Source organism: Trachemys scripta, chromosome 8 (genome assembly GCF_013100865.1).
Source record: "Trachemys scripta elegans isolate TJP31775 chromosome 8, CAS_Tse_1.0, whole genome shotgun sequence".
Classification (NCBI taxonomy): Eukaryota; Metazoa; Chordata; order Testudines; family Emydidae; genus Trachemys; species Trachemys scripta.
The window spans coordinates 106716484-106736777 of NC_048305.1; the positions used below are offsets into that span (position 1 = coordinate 106716484).

General features: G+C 46.6%; 1 protein-coding gene across 6 annotated transcripts in view; it reads left to right on the plus strand.

The window, feature by feature from the left end:
- Window positions 1-20294, plus strand: part of ERI3 (ERI1 exoribonuclease family member 3) — a 230727-nt gene that overhangs the window by 23108 nt on the left and 187325 nt on the right. For all 6 annotated transcript variants that reach the window (XM_034778672.1, XM_034778676.1, XM_034778675.1 and 3 more), the window contains exon 3: window positions 8816-8932. In XM_034778672.1, the coding sequence (XP_034634563.1) occupies window positions 8816-8932 (117 nt within the window). The remainder of the gene's footprint in view (window positions 1-8815; window positions 8933-20294) is intronic.

Here is a 20294-nt window from a genome sequence, read left to right on the forward strand (position 1 = left end):
ATATGCAGACTTGGGCCCAAGCAGGGTTAGATGATGGTGGCTGCTGAAGCCTGGTGAACACTAGTGCTCCTGTCATTGCTCGTGCTCACAGAGTGGCACTGCTGTTAGCAAAGGTGGGAAACTTTTGACATAACGCTCTAGTGCAGACACATCCACTGTGTGCCCTGGGATGAGGCCTTGGACCTCAATCAGCTTGATTGGAAAAAACTGTTTAAAAAGTAGGATTTAGGTTTTTCGTCATCGAAGTTGTGGTTCCAATTCAGTTCTTGGTCCCAGTCTCCTCTTTCTGGGGCTGGAAGTACTTTTGGGATCATAGACATTAGAAGTGGATCATCCACTCAGTCCCCCAGGTGCTGGGGCAGGAGTGTACCCGACAGGACACTTTCTGGTGCATCCACTGCAATGGGGGCCACATCTTCTGCCTGTGGGAGACTATTCCATGCTCTAACACACGTCACGGTCAAGACCTTTTTCCGGGTATTTAGTTGAAAACTTTCCCATTTAGGGCTCATGGATTAGAATCATAGACTCTCAGGGTTGGAAGGGACCTCAGGTGGTCATCTAGTCCCACCCCCTGCTCAAAGCAGGACCAATCCCCAGCTAAATCATCCCAGCCAGGGCTTTGTCAAGCCTGACCTTAAAAACCTCTAAGGATGGAGATTCCACCACCTCCCTAGGGAACCCATTCCAGTGCTTCACCACCCTCCTAGTGAAAAAGATTTTCCTAATATCCAACCTAAATCTCCCCCACTAGCTTTAAACTAGCTTTACCCCATGTTGGATTGAATAATTCCCTTTTCCATGGTGTTACACTCTTCAAATGTCCGTACAGATGACACCCTGTCAACGTGCTCCCCCCCCCCCCCCCGCGTCATTGTTTAGCTAAATCATATATATCAAACTCTTTTGGTCTCTCCTTCATTTCAGTCAGTCCCACTGGCCCCTGACCATTTTTGTTGTTTTTCTTTGGGCTTCCTTTGGTTGTGAGACAATGTTCTCAGCTCCTGGGGGAAGGAGAGGGAATGCTGAGTGTCTCTCACCCACCAGCTGCTGTACTGCATTGGTACGTTCTAGTGGGGAGTCTTGCCCAAGCCTTCTCATCCAGGGACGTGGTTGTGGCTTGGGATAGCAAGCTGGAAAGGGAAGATATAAAATTAACATGGCACACTTTAAGTGGACTAAAAGGTGACCTACTGATAGGTCTCAAAATGTAACTGTAGACGGGTAATCCTCATGCAGTTGGATGTGTTTCTAGTGGGATTCTGCAGGGATCTGTAAGAAAATATAACAGGATTCTGGATAAAGTTTGCAGATGAAACAAGTGGGGGAGTGGTAAATAATGAAGCAGACAGGTCACTAATGAAGCTCAGTCTGGATCACTTGGTAAGCTGGACACAAGCAAACAATATGCATTTTAGCATGACTAAATGTTCTTCATCTAGGAACAAAGAATGGAGGCCATATTACAGGATGGGGGACACTAGCCTGGGAAGCAGTGAGTCTGAAAAAAGATTTGGAGGTCATGGTGAATGATCAGCTGATCACGGGCTCCCAGTGTGACGCTGTGGCCAAGAGGGCTAATGCCGTTATTTGTTGCATAAATGGGATTCCTGAGAAGGAGCGGCGAGTTTATTTTACCTCTGTATTTGGCACCGGTGCAATCCTGTGTCCAGTTCTGGTGTCCACAGTTCAAAGAGGAGGTTGATCAATTGGAGAGGGTTCGGAGAAGAGCCAGGAGAATTATTAAAGGATTAGAAAACTTGCCTGGTAGTGATTGACTCGAGGAGTTCAATCTGTTTAGCTTAATGAAGAGAAGGTTAAGGGTGACTTGATCATAGTTTGTAATGACCTACATGGGGAACAAATATTTGATGATGGGCTCTTCAGTCTAGCGGAGAAAGGTCGAACACGATCCAGTGGCTGGAAGTTGAAGCCAGACAAAGTAAGGCTGTAAATAAGACGAACAGTTTTAAAGTGAAAGTCATTAACCGGTGGAACAATTTCCCAAGGCTCCTGGTGGATTCTCAATCACTGGCAGTTTTTAACTCACGATTAGATGTTTTTCTAACAGATCTGCTCTGGGAATTATCTGGGGATGTTCTGTGGCCAGCGTTACACAGGAGGTCAAACTAGATGATCAGAATGGTCCCTTTTGGCCTTGGAATCTGTGAATCTCAGTGATGCAAATTTCAAGTTTGCGATATTTGGCGGCTGTCTTAAAGCTCAAGCTCCTGGAGTCGTTTGATTAAATAGACGCTGAGAATCTCACTGAAATAAATAAATAATAATAAAAAAGTTTCTCACCGTCATGGTTGTGGAGAGAAGCCTGAAAATATGACCCAAGTGTGATCTAAAGGCTCAGAACCCAGAAGACTAAAGAAAAAGAACCGCAGTTGATCATTTAAAGAAAAGGTCATGATTGTCGAGAGAGTCTCCTGATTTTGCAGGCCCGACTCCTGATGTTTGAACATTTGGGGCAGGCAGTACACTGATGCTAGAGGCAGGGATGGCGGGAAGAAAACCCTAGTATTCCAAGAGCCAGCAGCAGAAGTTGGCATCATGTCAACATTTTCTGCAGGATTCGTTATCTTGTGGTGCTTTCCCTTGTTCCCTTTTGTTCTTCCTTTGAGTGATGCTGAGTGTGAAAGTCTAGGATTTCCCCCAACCTGCACTTTCTCTGCTCCTTTCCCAGGATATATTTGTTTAAATGAATTTAACTGGCAAGTGTGTGTGTGTGTGTGTGCACATGTATGTGTGTGTCTTCTTCCAGGTAGTTCTGGCAGAACTAATTTGGTGCTTGCTGCTGCCCAAAGGGCTCTTGAACAGGGTTGACGAATACGCAAAGTAACTTGCCTCAAACCGTGTGCTGCAGTATTCCACACCGTGTGTGTGTGTGTGTGTGTGTGTGTGTGTGTGTGTGTGCACATGCACGTGTTAGATGACCATCCTTCAGAAAGTTAGCACGGCCTGTGATTTTATTTTTTCTCCTCTTTTTCCCCCGTTACTGACCTCATTGTCTGTCTGGTGTGTGTGTGTTGGTCAGTTTAATTGAAATTAGCTATTGGGGATAAGACCTGTGAGCAAATCTCGCCAGTCGCCCCTGGAGGCCAGTGCAGGACTGCTCAACTTGAAAACAGCTTTAGTTAAAATAATTAAGGAAGGGGAAAAAAGACAAATCTGTTAGGTTTGCAGTGTCCAGGCTCTGTCCCTTTTTCTATTTTAATTGCCCTGGAAAAAAGGGAGAAAAAAGCTTTCTAAAAGCTCTGATTCTTCCCCCCCCCCCCTTCCCCTCTCCCCCGGAAACTTGGAGGCATCAACTCTCATCTGTCAAAGTGTAAATCAGCAATTAAAACACAAACAGTGAAATGCCAAAGATGACCTGAAGCACAAAGCAACTGACAAACAAGTCCGGACAAATCGGCGGATAATTTATAAGCATTGCCCTAAAATCTAATTATTTGGCAATTCGAATTTGCAGCCGGCCAGGGCTGTGCAATAAATTTAACCCGCCATAAATTATTTAGGAGCAGCCCGTGGTGTAAATCAAAAACACGAGTGTTTGTTTAAGAAATAAGCTCTTTTTGCATAAAATGACTTTTTTCTTCGAAAGAAAAACAGTTGAACAGACTGCACGGCCATTGAGCATGTGTCCCCTCCATGGAGGACCCTCCTGCCTCTGCCCCCTTTGGAAGGTGTCAAAAGGGGGTCTGTGTCTTAGCAGAAAGTTCTGTCCTTTCTCTTACCAGGAAAATCCTTTTCCCTCCTGGGCAGCACCCACTTGTTTTTATTGCATTTTGAACAGTCAGCTCTAATTTTTACTGGCACCTTTTATCCTTTGTATTTATTAAGCTTCTTCAAGGGGCGGGGTGGGGATGGAATAAATCATACTCCAGAGTAGTTTTTGAACTCAATGGGCATTAGTCTAACCTAAATAAATAAATACGGGGCTTTGAGCGTGCCCCGCCCACTCCTCACATAGACACTTGGGTAAAGGGTTTGACAAGTCTGGAAGATCTTGCTGTGTATTTTATTCTTGTAATCTAATAATAGTAAGGTTCCAAGAATCCAAGATTATGGGCAAAGGATTCCTCTGTGAATAGCAGTGTAACTCTTGCTGTTTTGTTTCTATACCCAAGAGATTTCCCCATTATGGGAACACGTTTAGTGAGCGTAACTGTTTAATTTCTTTATTATCAGCAGAATTAAAATGACTAATTTCCCCTTCCCCCTCTTCCTGCATCCCCAGTTTGGTGTTTTAGGCAGGAGGTTTCATGTAGTGAGGGTGAAGCAGTAAAAGGCTGAATTTATAGAGGTGATTTCACAGGCCCTCATGAATTTTCCTAATCCCTCAGAAAAGGAAATCCTTGTTAGCTTTCAATCAGCTAGTTGTGATGCAGCCTACCAGCTGTTTCAAAGAGAACTGTCATGGGACAGGCAGGTTATTCTGAGTGCTTGCATGTGGTCTCTCTCTTTTGGGGTGGCTGGGAAGGAGGGCAAAAATTATCAGTGCGCTGTCATGCAGTTTAGTTTAAAGAACTGCAGACTCATGTATATGAGCAAACAGATTTGGTAACAGGATATTTTTAACTTTAACTTTCCCCACATTTGTATATTAGCACAGTGGGGGGGAATTGTGGTGTCTTTTCAGACCTGCTAAAATCTCTTTGTTCCCACAATATAATTGCAAATGCCTGTGCCAGTGACTTGGAGCTGTGTGCCAAAGACTTTTCCCATTCAAAATGTATTCAACTTTTCATGGTAATGGAAAGGCTAATAAAGAGTGTATTATTTATCACCAGCAATTTGAATTCCAGGTTTCCTTTCAGGTTAGGCTACCCTGCTAAATAAAATATATAACTGCAGTGGGAATGGGTGTACACAGTGGATTGTTCGTATTCCTGGTAGAATATAGCTATTTGCAATCTCCAAATATCTCCAAAACAATTCCAACTCATTCCGAACTCCTCCTCATGTTTGCATTTACCAGTTCAGCTTGGGCTGTGAGAAATGTATAAGAAAACAGTTAAAAAAGAGATAGAGATGGGAGAGACTAATGCTGGTGGAACTAGATCTGGGAAACACTGAAGTTGGCATTAATGCTCCCTAAGGCCAGAATTAGATGCGGATGTGTGTGGCGATCCTGGGCAGTTTTTACGTTCAGCGAAAACGGACCAATTTCCAGTGTACCTGTAATTTTAATGTTTTCCCCCCGAAACCGGTTTGACAGTGTAGATGTAACCTAGCACTTCAGAGTTAGCCAGGCCAGTTGTGAGAGTATATGAATGCCTGGCTGCTTTTCTGAATCGCAGTCTGTCAGGGTGGAGGGAGGGTTGGCTCACCATTTCATAATAATTACTAATGAAATTCTAGATCTGTAATAACATTTTGGATATCTAAAACAAGCCATATGCTTGGTGGTGTGTGTTTTTTTTTTTTTTTTTTTTAAAGTGGAAACAGATCAACTTTAAGCCATACATTCTTGGTAATAGAGGGCTTTTTTCCTATTTATATTTGATAGATATTTTTGTTTCCGCAGGAATGTCAACCCCTAATTTCATGATGCATCATGGGCTTAAGAAAATTGAATTTAATAAAGGCAAAAGATGAATGGCACCTTTAAAGGCCCCAACACTTGTCTTTATTAGTAGGACAAACTGCAGGGTCTCCGAACACTGCTTCTCTCCAAATGAAAGTTTAAATGAAAAGTACAGCGGTGTCACAGGTTAAATTTCATTGCAGGACTGGCTAACGTTGTTAGTGAGGAGTGGAGCTCATATCATGGGGCTGGTATCTGTTGCCTTAGATACCAGCGGAGCAAACATCGCCAGAGACTGGAAAAATCTCCACTCTAAGGAGCATTCAGATAAACAGCCTTTTGGGAAGGTCCTCGCCACTCCCTTGAAAAACTGACCAAATAAGCCAAAATAAACCTGTTAGTCTTTCTCCCAAGACATCCAAGTTGCTAGTCATTTTTTTCTCTGTGGCCACAGACCGGTATTAATTCTTGATAGCATTACATTTTCCAGGGTTTTCAGTTCAGCTTTTTATTTTCCCAGTCTGTTTTAATCCGACCCTCCTGAAAGAGATTTTTGCTTCCGGTCTAGAAGCAAATGACTGACACCTTTGCGCATCAGCTCCTTGGGCAGCGCCATGCAAGGCTCTCTTTCAGCCCTTCTTCACCTCTGGGCACTTGATGGGCCCCTCAGGAGCTCTCCGTTCCCCTAGGACTGCTCTCTGCAGGGCAACACACATACAGTCTGTGGCTGTCTCTCCATCTGGGAGAGACCCATTTCTTTTCCCTTCATCCTGGGATGGAGATACACCTTTGGACAGTAGCGCCTCATGTAGAGCCCAACCCGAAAAGCTGCAGCGCTTCCTCGGCTCCCATTGAAGTCAGTGGGGTCTGAAGGGGCTCGGCCCTTTGGAGAACGAAGGGGTCCTCGAGCTGGGGAATGGAAGGCTGTCAGGTAGGAGAACACTAGCCATTAGCTAGCCCTCCCTGTAGCGAAGGCTACAAAACGCTTTCATTGTAACTCCCTTCTCATGTATGCCCAGACTTGCTAAAACCTTCTCCTCCTGAGCCGAAACTCGCAGTGCTGGGGTCTGCTTTGCCGTGATGGTATGGAGGGAGAAGTCGAGCCAAGTGTGTTCGGCCATTTCAGGATTACGTGAGGGGGAGGAACAAAAGCCCGTTTCTGACCACCAGTTTCGCTTTGTCGGGTGATCCTTCAAATGGCTGAATTCGGTGAGTTCAGATTGAGAATGGGACTAGGTCTGAGTGGTATGTGGGACCTTTGCAAAATCGGAACGGTTTTACCTGAAGCGTATTTACAGAGAAACTGTGAACCTTCCTGCGGTGCTGAGGCAGAGAAATCGTACACTACAATATCAGGAAACAAAATTCCGCCTGCCCCACTGCATGTTTGTAGCGTGTCATGTGGCAGGGTTAATGTTGCGGGGGGGGCCATACGCTTTGGCATTCCCTGCTGCTGGATTTGTCCACCTTAACCTTGCATTAAGGCTAAATGTCACGCTTATTTCTTCTTCTGTTCATTTGACGCGCCTTTCCCACGTTTCCTACTCCACTGCACAGCCTACCCTGTGTCTGCCCCCTTTACGCCCTCCGCCCCCAAGTCCTTGGGTCGGGAGCTATCAGGAGTCCTTCACCCTGTAGCAATGTATTCATGTATACTATGTGAAATGGAAATCCGTGCTGTTCCCTTTCTCCCGACCCCCCACCCCTCCTTCTCTCTTTGGCTTTCAGCGTGTGGTGATGTCATCATCTCGTATGTATGACCTCACAATAATTTCCATGCCTGGGTCACTGGGGTTGCAGCCGGGGCTGAAAGCTACGTTAACCACTCTGCAGCAACTGCATTTTCCACATGCTAATTTTACTCACAAGAGTTGTCTTTTATTTATTTATTTTGTATTATTTATTTGTCTCTTCCAGATGTTTTCAGGCAGTTTTTTGTTGTTAAACTAATTCCATTCATGTTTTAAAAATTTATGAAAGCGCTAATAAAAATGTCAAAGTGGTAAAAATGTTAGCTTTTGCTGTGCTTTGATTAAATTTTGCAAACTGTTTTTGAATATTAAAAAGCAATATTTTTTTTATTCTCTCTCTCTCTCTCCCGCTCTTCCCCGTCTCCCCCTCAAGTGATTTGAGAGGCTTGTTGCATGGTTATCACTCAGTGGGCTCATTTGCACTCCAGAACCCTGGTGCCATGCATCTCTATTAAATAACAGAGACAAATTATTCTTTAAAGACACCAAACAAATTGTCACTTCTCTTACATTAAACTTGGGGGGGAGAAGGGGGGGGACAAACACAAAGGATTTTATTGCCTTTATTCAGGGGTTGGATCTTTTAATTTCATATATATTTTTTAATAATTGAGAAATCCATCGTAACTGGCTTTGTTTAAACTTTTTATTAACAGGTCCATGTAAATTTTTGATTGCTGATTATTCCTATAATTGAACGCTCTCCTGATGAAGAACGTTTCTATTTCCCTATCAGCATAAATTCGCTGTAAGAAATAAGCCCGTGTTTGTGCAGTGCTCTATACCATAAAGGTTGCATTGGTGAGGGAGCTGCTGGTTCATCACAGCATTTTGTGTGTAGCATGGCCTAGCAGTCCAGGCTGTGGGACAGCACATTGCAACTTCAGTTCCAGCCTCTCCCAGCAGGAGGCGCTTTATGCAATTGTCTCATGTCCTACATCCTTCAGAAGGGCCCCTGGTAAAGTTGATGAAGTTGGTCTCTCTCCGAGTACTGCTTCTGGATTGTACTGGCTAAGTGACAATGGATCTGTTGTATGTGTCCGTGTGTTGGCTTTGTGGGGAGTGTTTTGAGAGAGGTGGCAGGCTGACTTTCTGCGTGAGGGTGATCAGATCCTGGTGGGAAAATTTGGCCTTGTTGCGACTTAGACAGGTACTTGGCAGTAAGTTCTTGCTGCCTAGTTTTGGCAGCTACCGTAATAAACTGCAAACGTATAATCCTTCCTAATAGCAATGTTGCGACCCCATTCCTTCCTGGGCGACTCTCCTGCTTACTGTGCACATTGGGCCTAGTTTTTTCCTTTTTAGAGCTGTATGCCCCTTCTTAAAATGGGGAGGTGCCATCTTCCTCTAATGTATTGTTTGTATTACCATGGGGCCTAGGACGCCCAGTCTGGACCAGGACTCCACTGCGCTAGGTGCTGTCCAAATACAGAACAAAAAGATGGTCCCTGCCCCAAAGAGCTTGGTTTGGGTCTTCCCAGCTGTCGTCTTTTTATAACAACTTGTTTTCTTTTGTGCCTTATTTCAGGAAATCATTGAGTTCCCCATTCTGAAGCTAAATGGCAGGACGATGGAGATTGAATCCACCTTTCACATGTATGTGCAGCCGGTGGTGCACCCTCAGCTTACTCCCTTCTGTACAGAGGTAAATGCGAAGGACGCACGGTGCTCCAAGAGTTTCTCTCTAACCGGGAAACAGGTTTACCTTTTGCATGGGGTCAGGGTTAGCGCCTTGTAGAGCAGGTTGAACATAAACCATCACTGCAATTCCTTGCTGTTGATTCTAATAATAATAATAATTAATAATAATAATTTTATTATAGTGTCTTGGAGCCCCAGTCCTGGGCCAGGACTCTTTTGTGCTAAGCGCTGTACAAACATTGTTAAACTCTTTTGTAGCAAATCTTTTGTTTTATCCAATAGACAATCACAGCAGATAACCTCTTTAATTCTGTGGTTCCTTTATGCCATCAAAGGTACTGGGGCCCTCTCCAGAGCACAGTGAATGGGACGTGTCAGAGTGTTGACACTGGTCCAGTACAGCGGTTTGGTGTGGAAGGTTAAATAGAGCATGTTCCCAATGGAAGGAAATAAATAACGCTGTGCTGCTGTGTGATTCAAGGGATCTGATGTCCTATCCCATGAGCTTCACTGCTGTGGGTTGATGTCACCAGAACCCCCTAACCTTGTGATAAGACAATTTTTAAAAACTTTTTTTTTTTTTTTTTTAAGATTCTCTTTCCAGGATATGAGTGTGTGTTCTTGTTATCTGATTACTGTCCCCACTAAGGGCCATTATTCCCTTAGTCCATATCCACCTCTTCCCAAATGTGTATAATGACAGCATGCAAATTACATGGGGCTCTGAGTCATGAGGTCCTTGGATTATAAAAGGAAGAGATTTGTTGTGTTCTCTTTCTTGTATTTAACTCAAAGAATTAAGAATTTGCACTAGTATATACTCCAAAGATTTCCCCAATAGAAATATATAAATGAAATATTATTGCCACTGGCAATAATATTCACAAACTCATGGATGATCGGAGAAGTCCTAGAAGACTGGAGAAGGGCTAACATGGTGTCGATCTTTAAAAAGGAGGAGCCCGGGAACTATAAACTAGTCAGCCTGACTTTGATACCTTGAAAACGACTAGAGCAATTTATAAACACACAATTTGTGAATACCTGGAGGCTGGAGGGATGATCACTAGCAGCCAGCATGGATTTACTAAGAACAAATCATGCCAAACCAACTTGATTTCCTTCTTTGACAGGGTAACTAATTTGGTGGATGGGGGAAATGCGGTGGACATAATATACCTGGACACCAGCAAGGCTTTTGACAGAATCCCATATGACATTCTGATAAGTAAGCTGGAGAAATGTGGGCTCAACAGAACTACCATTAAGTGGATACAGAATTGGTTAAACAACCGAAAACAAAGAGAATCTATTAATGGAATGATGTCGGAATGGGGCGAGGTCTCAAATGGGGATCTGTTCTGGGTCCAGTGTTGTTGAATGTCTTTATTAATGACCTGGATGTAGGAATAGAGAGCTTACTGATCAAGTGTGCAGATGACACAAAGCTAGGGAGGGTTGCCAATACTTTGGAGGGATCTTGATAAATTGGAAAACTGGCCGATAGACAACAAAATGAAATTCCCCAAAGACAAAGGTTAGCTGCTACACTTAGGGAAGAAAAACCAAATGCACAAATACAGACTGGGGGATAACTGGCTTGGCAGCAGCACTGTTGAGAAGGACCTGGGAGTTGTGGTGGATCACAACCTCAACAGGAGTCAGCAATGTGATGCTGTTGCAAAAAAAACAAATGCAATTTTGTGTTGCATTAACAGAGGCATAGCATGCAAATCACGGGAGGTGATAGTACCGCTCTACTCAGCACTAGTTAGGACTCAGCTGGAGCACTGTGTCCAATTTTGGTCACCAATGTATGAAGGGATGTAGAGAAACATGAAAGGATCCAGAAGTGAAGGACAAAGATAATCGAAGTGATGGAATGCAGCCATAGGAGCAAAGGCTGAAGGAATGGGGGGGAGGTAGATACACTGGAGAGTAGGGATAGGGTCCAGAGTGACCTAGACAAATTGGAGGATTGGGGTAAAAGAAATCTGATGAGGTTCAACAAGGGCAAGTGCAGAGTCCTGCACTTAGGACGGAAGAATCCCAGGCACCACTACAGGCTGGGGATAGACTGGCTAAGCGGCAGTTCTGCAGAAAAGGACCTGGGGATTACAGTGGATGAGAAGCTGGATATGAGTCAGCAGTGTGCCCTTGTTGCCAAGAAGGCTAATGGCATTTTGGGCTGCCTTAGTAGGAGCATTGCCAGCAGATCGAGGGAAGTGATTATTTCCCTCTATTCGGCACTGGTGAGGCCACAGCTGGAGTATTGCGTCCAGTTTTGGGCCCCCCACTACAGAAAGGATGTGGACAAATTGGAGAGAGTCCAGCGGAGGGCAACAAAAATGATTAGACGGCTGGGGCACATGACTTACAAGGAGCGGCTGAGGGAACTGGGCTTGTTTAGTGTGCAGAAGAGAAAAGTGAGGGGGGATTTGATAGCGGGCTTCCAAAGAGAATGGAGTTTGGCTGTTCTCAGTGGTGGCAGATGACAGAACAAGGAGCAATGGTCTCAAGTTGCAGTGGGGGAGATCTAGGTTGGATATTAGGAAAAACTATTTCACTAGGAGGGTGATGAAGCACTGGAATGTGTTACCTAGGGAGGTGATGGAATCTCCTTCCTTAGAGGTTTTTAAGGTCAGGCTTGACAAAGCCCTGGCTGGGATGATTTAGTTGGGGTTGGTCCTGCTTTGAGTAGGAGATTGGACTAAATGACTTCCTGAGGTCTGTTCCAACCCTAATCTTCCATGATTCTAACTGGATATGTATTGTTTGGAAAGAGAGGAGTAAGGGGGGACTATGATAACAGTCTTCAGATACTTGAAAGGCTGCCCCCAAAAAGATGGAGAAAAGTTGTTCTCTTTTGCCACAGAGGTCAGGACAAGAGGCAACGGGTTCAGACTACAGCAGAGCCGATTTAGGTTAAATCTCAGGAAAAACTTCCTCACTGTAAGACCAGTAGGACAATGGAACAGACAGCTTGTCAGGTTGTGGAAGTTCCTTCACTAGAGGTTTTTCAACAGGAGGCTGGATCCATCTGTCTTGGATGGTTTAGACCCAACAAATCCTGTCTCTTGGTAGGGGATTAGATTAGATGACCCTTATGGTCCCTTCTAACGCTATGCTTCTAAATTACGTTCCTTTCACATTTGGGCTGTTCTGAGGTTACATGGTCTACTGGCTAAAATGGACTGGGTTCTATTCCAACTCTTCTGTTAACTCCGTGTGTGATTTTGGCATGTCATTTTCCTTCTGTGTGCCTCAGTTTCCCCTGTAGAGGGATAAAACTTACCCACACTAGTAAAACACATTGAGATCTATGGATGATACACGCTCTGTTGTTACACTCCTCGTACGCCCTACCCTCCTTCCCACAGACAGCAGTTTCGCACTAGGTAACTGCAGTTCTCATCACCCAGCAAGATCCAGAGTTTGATCCTGCCCCACCGAAGGCAATGGTAATTCAGTGGCAGCAGGATCGGGTACCCATAGTACTTGTCCTGGGCCTCTTAACTTATTGTCTGAATGATTAAAATAACTGGATTCTGCCTGAAGAAGACTCTGTGTAAGCTCGAAAGCTTGTCTCTCTCACCAACAGAAGTTGGTCCAATAAAAGAGATCACCTCACCCACCTTGTTTCTCCATTCTGCCAGGCAGAAGAACCTCCCCAGAGACAGCTAATCCCTCCTCCTTTTCCCCATTGTAAAAACAAATGCTCTTCTGTTCTCGCCTATAACTGAAAACCAGCCAAAGGGATTTTGTTCAAACTTTCCAAAAAAAACCTAAGCATCAAAAATGGAATCCCACGAGCGGGAGTGCTTCCAGAATGAAAACGTGTGAAAACGGGGGTATAGCGGAAACACATTGCAACTGCAATAACAGCACTCTGGGCAACTACTCTGGCTCTGTGTGTGTGCGAGAGAAATCTATAAACAGGCACGTGCTATATATTTAGAGGGACATTGCCTCGTGGATTTGGGCCCAAACTATAGGTTTGTACAGATTGACCTAAATTTGCTAGAAATAGTCTCATGAAGTTTTAAAAGTTGCAATAAAAACTATTTTGTGGGGATTCAAACATTCCTCTGCTGTTTCCCCCTCCAAACTAAACATTGCAACAGCGTGTTATCGCATGAGTGCCCACAAGGGAAACTGACTGTTCTTGCTTCCTTGTCCAGGCTGAGTTAATCGAGTGCATTACGTGAACAGATTATGCTTTCCTCTTTGGGGCAGGGTCTGTCTGTCGTTGCGTTCGGAAAACACCTCAGGTGTTCGGGTGGCACCACAATTTAATAAATAACACACTCTAGCTCAGACTTGATGCAGGGCTCCCTGAGGGAGGTTTTCTGGCCTGTGCGACAATGCAGGAGGCCAGACTAGAGGGTCACAGTGGTCCCTGCTGGCCTTCGAATTGACGACACAGGACGCACAAATACATGAGACTTTGACAAATTCTTTCTGTATTAATAATCAGAGGTTTTGTGGAAAGCATGGATAAGGAAAAATGTATTTACAAAATGGCTTTTGTTGTGGTATGGATATAAGCCAGCTCCTGGAGATGAAGTGTAACCTGAACCCTGTGTTAGGCACAATTCTTTGTGCCTTAAGAGATGTCCGGTTTTCAGCCCTTTGCTCCGATCACCGAGGCAAATCCTAAAGGGGGACACAGCCTCCTTGTGGATTGAACGCCGCCTGGCTCCATCTTTAGCTAGTCTTGAATTTGGTGTGGCTGGATATTCAGTGTAGGTTAATCACTGGTGATTTTCTCCCCCTCCCCCCAAGTTTTTGGCAATCATGTGATGACCAGCTGTGTAGTCACATTTCTGGGTGAACAAGAAGTTTTGATGCAGCAATCTTCCTTCAACTGAGAGGAGTTCCTGCTTGCAGCCCAGCCCTTCCCTCTGCTGTCGTTTAAATGTTCTTTACAGGTGATTTGTAGATTCCCAGGCCAACAGGGATCATTGTGATCAGCTAGTCATGGTGTCCCTAGCCTCTGTTTGCCAGAAGCTGGGAATGGGCGACGGGATGGATCACTTGATGATAACCTGTCTGTTCATTCCCTCTGGGGCACCTGCCATTGGCCACTGTCAGAAGACAGGAGACTGGGCTAGATGGACCTTTGGTCTGACCCAGTGTGGCCGTCATTATGTTCTTATCTGACCTGCTGTATACCACAGGCCGGAGAACTGCCACACAGTAATTCCTAGAGCAGATCGGTTAGAAAACGACCCCTGCGCACAAGGACTATGCTCACTAGATGAGTGGTGAAGGAGGCCTGGCACTAGCTCCTCTACAGAGGCCTACCTCTGTCGTGGGACCCTGTGGGTAGGGGGCAGAGTCCCCTCCATATTTCCGTGGGGCAGCCGGAGCCATGAGAACACAGCTGCGGGTTGGACAAGAAGTCTGTAGTGCTGCCCCTCCTGCTGCTGGAGCTGCTAGCTCTTATCAAGCGTTCGTCTGAACAGCCGTGATGCTTAACGCGAGCTTTCGGCGCTGTTTTATGTTGTCCGAAAAATAACCCATTTTGCTAAATGCCAGTAAAGGGCTTTGTCTAGGCACCTCTACTTATAAGGGGTGAGATTTATTGGCCTCTTTGTCTACAAAGAAAGACCAGGCGTGATGATCAGATTGTACACCAGAGACAAGTGCTTATGTAATCAGCAAACTGTCTTGGTGTGGAAATACGATGGTTTCTGAGATAAACGGCGGAGGGAGAGCTGCGGCGTTGAAGTCTGCCATGTGCACGGCTCTCCTGTCTGCCTGCCCTCTGCTCGCTGCTTTCCCAGGGGAGCAGAGGTGCATGGTGCTTACAGGGCTGCGTGGGTAATCGTGCACACACGCCTGCCTCTACAGAGTGATCAAGAGGGAAAACTTACACCTGGGGAGAGGGGCAGGGCTGGCTTTGTGACCTGCAGGGCCCGATTCCAATACCTGGCGGCAGTCTGGCGCTTCAGCGGCACTTCTCAGCGGGGGGTCCGCTCCAGGTCTTCCGCAGCACCGAAGGACCCCCCCACTGCCGACCCCCGGAGCGGGGCCCTCTTAGGCGTGGGGCCCGATTCCGGGGAATCAGGTGTATCAGCTTAAAGCCGGCCCTGGAGGGGGAATTAAAATGGGCTGGCAATCTGTAGTGCTGCTCCAGAGTCAATTGAGTATGTGGGGCAGGGTCTCCGTAGGCCTTTTCCTGAAAAATCCCCCACCGTTGCTAACAGAAGCGGAGCTGGAATAGTGTGAGCCGCACTGGGAGAGATCAAAAAGCCCTAGTGTAGACAGGGCTTGGTGGTGGCCTTGCTGGCCTTTTCCTTAGCCCACTCCTCCCAAAGGTGACTTCACCTCTGAGGTGTGGGAGCCTCCGCTGCTTTTAGCCGTGGTGTCGATGAGGAAGAGCCCAGATTGCCCACTTAAAATCCAGCAGGAAGTTATAAAACACTGCCGATGTGCTGAAACCTGGGAACTTTCTCAAAGCCGGAGTGGGCCCGAGGCTCACCTCAGCTGCCATGCGCCTGGGCCTTCGGGCTAGGGGAAAAGTAAAGGCAAAACCCAGCTGGGGCAGCAACTCGTTGTTTGCCCTTCCAGCAGAGGCCCTGTGTAACACAGCAGCCAATGGTGAAGGCACGGAGGGAGATTCTTGGTTAAAAGGTGGGGTATTGTAAGGAGCACGTTGGCTTCTGCAGCTTACGCAGCATTCCCGTTGCCTTCTCGCAGACGGCACTGCCCCTGGAGAAGTCCCCTGCGTACGTAAGTGCGTGCGGAATCTGTGGACCCTCTGCAGATGAGACTTAGCTCTGCCCTGCTCTGCGCTCATACCACTTCTATGGGAGAGGATGATCCAGTGAAGACCTTTCCCGTCCCCTTGTACCTCTATGTCAACATCGTTGGGCTCTGTTTCCAGCTCTGACACTGACTCACTGGGTGGCCTCGGTCAATGAACTGCCTCAGTGTTCCTGTCTGTAAAATGGAGATATCTGGCGCTCAGATACCACAGTGATGGGGGTAGTATAAAAACCTAGACTGATAGCATGGAGCAGGAGTGGCCAACCTGAGCCTGAGAAGGAGCCAAAATTTACCAGTGTACATTGTCAAAGAGCCACAGTAATATGTCAGCAGCCCCCGATCAGCTCCCCTTTCCTCCCCACTCCCAGCGCCTCCCACCCACTGGTAGCCCCACCGATCAGCGCCTTCCCCCTCCCTCCCCGCACCTCCCAATCGGCTGTTTCGCGGTGTGCAGGAGGCTTTTGGCGGGGGGGGGGGGAGGAGCGAGGGCACGGCAGGCTCAGGGAGGGGCAGGGAAGGGGTGGAGTGGGGGCAGGGCCTGTGGCAGAGCCAGGGGTTGAGCAGCGAGCACCCCCCGGCACATTGGAAAGTTGGTGCCTGTAGCTCCAGCCCTGGAGTCGGTGCCTAGACAAGGAGCCGCATGTGGCCCCCGAGCCCCAGGTTGGCTGTCCCTGGCATGGAGGGTGACGAAGGATCCTTATCACTCCTGTATAGATGCGTGTTTTTGAAATGCATGTTGGCTCCATTGGAGGAGACCAGTGATCCGTCTAGTCCAGTGTTTTGTCTCTGACAATGGCCAATGCCAGGGGCTTCAGCAAAAGGTGTTATTCCCAGCCTCCCTGCACACACGCTGCCCTTTGATAGGCTGGTCTGTGCTGCTCAGCTCTTTAACCATAGAATCATAGAATATCAGGGTTGGAAGGGACCTCAGGAGGTCATCTAGTCCAACCCCCTGCTCAAAGCAGGATCAATCCCCATCTAAATCATCCAGTCTGAGGCCTGGTCTACAGTAGAAAATCAGGTTGGTTTAACTAGGTTGGTCAGGGGTGTGTGAAATCCATACCCCATAGCAGCGTTAAGTGACCTAAATCCCTGTGTAAAATTCTTCCCTCTTCTACCACCTCTTGGGGAGGTGAATCACCTGTACTGACAGGAGAACCCCTCCCGTTGGCGTAGGCAGTGTCCACACTGAAGTATTCTAAGGGTGGACAAGCCCTGAGACCACACAAACACTCATGAAGTTGTCCTTGTAACGCCCCTGGGTAGGGCAGCATCATTACCCCCATCTTCCCAGTGGAGAACTGAGGTGTGGTGCTGGCAGAGCAGGTCCCTGCTCAGGCCAAGGTCCCCATGTCTCGACTGACTACATCTGGCATCGGTCTGGCTCGCCGGTGGGTTAGTATTGCTAACATCGGGATTGGAACTATAAGAATGTGTTTACTGTTTAGACTTCACTAAAGTGAAGCAACTCACAAGCATTAATCTCACTTACAGCATCTACGTCCCATAGTGTAAGGTAATATTTGACCACAAGTCTCTTTAAGTGTGTAAATCATGAGCCAGGAGAGACATTAACTAGTGTGGAGTGCTGGTCTCCAGCAGATGGTGTTATGTCCTGCTGGACAAGGAAGGCCCATTGACACCAGACAAGCTAGATTGGAACAGTAAAGAGGACCGAGGCAGAGGACAGAAACTTTGCTGTTTTCTTTCCCCGCTCCATGAAAATGAGTCTTGCAAGTGAATTCCTACCAGCGACTGAGTTTGCAGCTCCGAGCAGAAGGGGGTAAGTCAATAAAATCCCCTAACAAGGAGGGACTGGATCTCTGTGCTTCTCGGACTCTGGGGTGCAAGGGTTATTAGGCATAAGCAGAAGCTCCCCAGTGCTTAGCCTGGGTTATCCCTTAAGAACATATAGAGCTTGCTTATTACAGAAGCGTCTATCATCATTTGAAACTTAAGATTGGAACTGATTTTTGTGTATAAGAACATAAGAACGGCCATACTGGTCAGACCAATGGTCTATCTAGCCCAGTCTCCTGTCTTCCGACAGTGGCCAGTGCCAGGTGCCCCAGAGGGAATGAACAGAGCAGGGAATCATCAAGTGATCCATCCCCTGTTGCCCATTCCCAGCTTCTGGCAAACAGAGGCTAGGGACACCATCCCTGCCCATCCTGGCTAATAGTCATTGATGGACCTGTCCTCCAGGAACTTACCTAGGTTTTTTTTTTTTTTTTTTTTTTTTTTTGGAACCCTGTTATAGTTTTGGCCTTCACAGTATCCCTTGGCAAGGAGTTCCACAGGTTGACTGTGCATTGGGTGGAAAAGTAATTCCTTTTATTTGTTTTAAAGCTGCTGCCTATTAATTTCACTGGGTGACTTCTAGTTCTTGTTATGGGAACGGGTAAATAATGTTTCCTTATACGCTTTCTCAACACCAATCATGATTGTATAGACCGCCATCATATCCCCTCTTAGTTGTCTCTTTGTTGTATCTATGTTTACCGGCTTTAAGCTTGTAAATAATTCTTATTTCCTTTTCCTATGTAATAAATCTTTAGATAGTTTATTATAGGATTGGCTGCAAGCATTGTCTTTGGTGTGAGAGCTGAGGGGCAATTGACCTGGGGTAGGTGACGGGTCCTTTGAGACTGGGAGTAACTGGAACGTTGCTGTGATCCTTGGTCTAGGGGACCATCTGTCAGAAAGGCAGGCTGACGTGGGTGGTGAGACAGGTCGGAGCACCCATGGGGGCTGTTTGTGACTCCACAACAGTGCTTGAGGAGTTCACATTTTCTGATTAGTTGGTGAAATCTAAGTGTAGAGCTCACAGCCAATTTGGGGTTTGCGCTCTGCTTCTCAACCATCGGCCCTGAGGTCAGTACCCGTGCTCTGGAGCCCCCGCTCGGCAGCCTGACATGAGGCACAGAGAGGGGAGGTGACTTAATCAGGGTCATACAGTGCGTCTGTGCCAGAGCTGGGAACAGAACCCGGCTCCCCTGCATTGCAGTCCAGTGTCGGCAATCTCCTTATCCCTACAGTGTGTCTAACTGTGCATGGTGCAACCTGTTGTTATACCTCACCTTCCTCTCCTTCCTAATAGGGTGTAATCCAGCCATGGCCCCATCCAGCCACCTGCATGCCTTGCCTCCCTCCCTCCCCTGTACCCTTAAATGGGTGCAGCTACTAAATGAATGAGATGCCAGTGAGGTCCAGAAAGCTGCGGGAAGCCATTCCCATGGACACAGGCCATGTGAGATTTCTTAAGGCCTTTTACCAAAACCGCTCATCCTCAGACCATTTCCAGAGCGTCAGCTTGGGCTGCTCACCACCGAGCGGGGGCCGGCACTCCCACTAGAGAGTAGTGGTGAGGGGTGAGTTACCCAGCTACGCTGGGTCAGTGGTGGGAGAAACTTCTACTAAGCAAGGGACAAAACAAGCCAAGGAGGCAAAACATGAGTTAAACACCATGCTAAAGAACAGTGCAGTTAATCTCTTAAATTTATTTTCCTTTAGTGCATGGGAAGTCTGTAGGCAGCAGCTGTTACACAATTAAAATACAGATTAATATAAAAACAGTTTCTGGAATATAACAGTGTCTGTGTTTCTCCACTTCCTTAAAATGCCACCTAATAATGACTTGATAAACTTCAGAAACCCACCTAGAGGAACTCTACGTTCTTAAAATGAAAATTCCTTCCCTAAAAGGTATATATTACCACTGGATGTAAGTCGCCACAAGAAAGTAATCTTCCCACTTAGAGTCAGCTTCTTCAGTGAATCAGGTATTTGGTATTCATTAGATGTAATTACACTTTAATTGGAGTTTAATTGTGTTTTGGTTTTTTTAAGTTTCAATGCTGTAAGCCAGGCAGCCAAAGAAGCATAGGGGTAGGCTAGCTTGCCTAGGCTGCCGTCCTTTTAATAAGGCGCTGAGGCCCTTGGCTTGTCATAAGGCTCGTGTTCTCTGACCTCTTCTACAATAGAAGGGTTACTCCTGGATAGGAGGGAGCCTGTTAAGAATTCTTCCCGTCTGCAGCTCGTGACTAGACTGTCATGGCTTTCTGAGAGTCTGGATGTTGTATGTATTAACAAAATCATAGTCTTCGCTTTAATTGGGGCTCAGACATGATCAGAAAACTGTGATACTAAATGGAATAACATGGTTTGCATTTTATTTTCCACACCCCCTGAGCAATGGAGTTATACCCAGATACGTGGTAGTGTAGACCAAGTCTGAGGGCCAGTCTACGCTACCACGCTCCACTGGCACAGCTGCGCAGCTGTGAAGATGTGCTGTGCTGACAGGAGAGCGCTCTCTCGTCGGCATAGTGACACCACCTCAATGAGAGGCAGAAGCTACGTCTGCCGACATAGCGCGGGCTGGACACCAATTTAAGTCTGTGTAACTTACATTGCCGAGGGGGGTGGCTTTTTCACACCCCTGAGCGGCATAACTTACCTCGCCTTAAGCGGTAGTGTAGACCAGCCCTAAGTGCCCCAAACTAGACTAGGCATTTTGCAGACACACACACCAAGCCTTGACCCTGGAGACACGCATGCATGTGCTGAACTTTAAATACGCAAGTAATCCA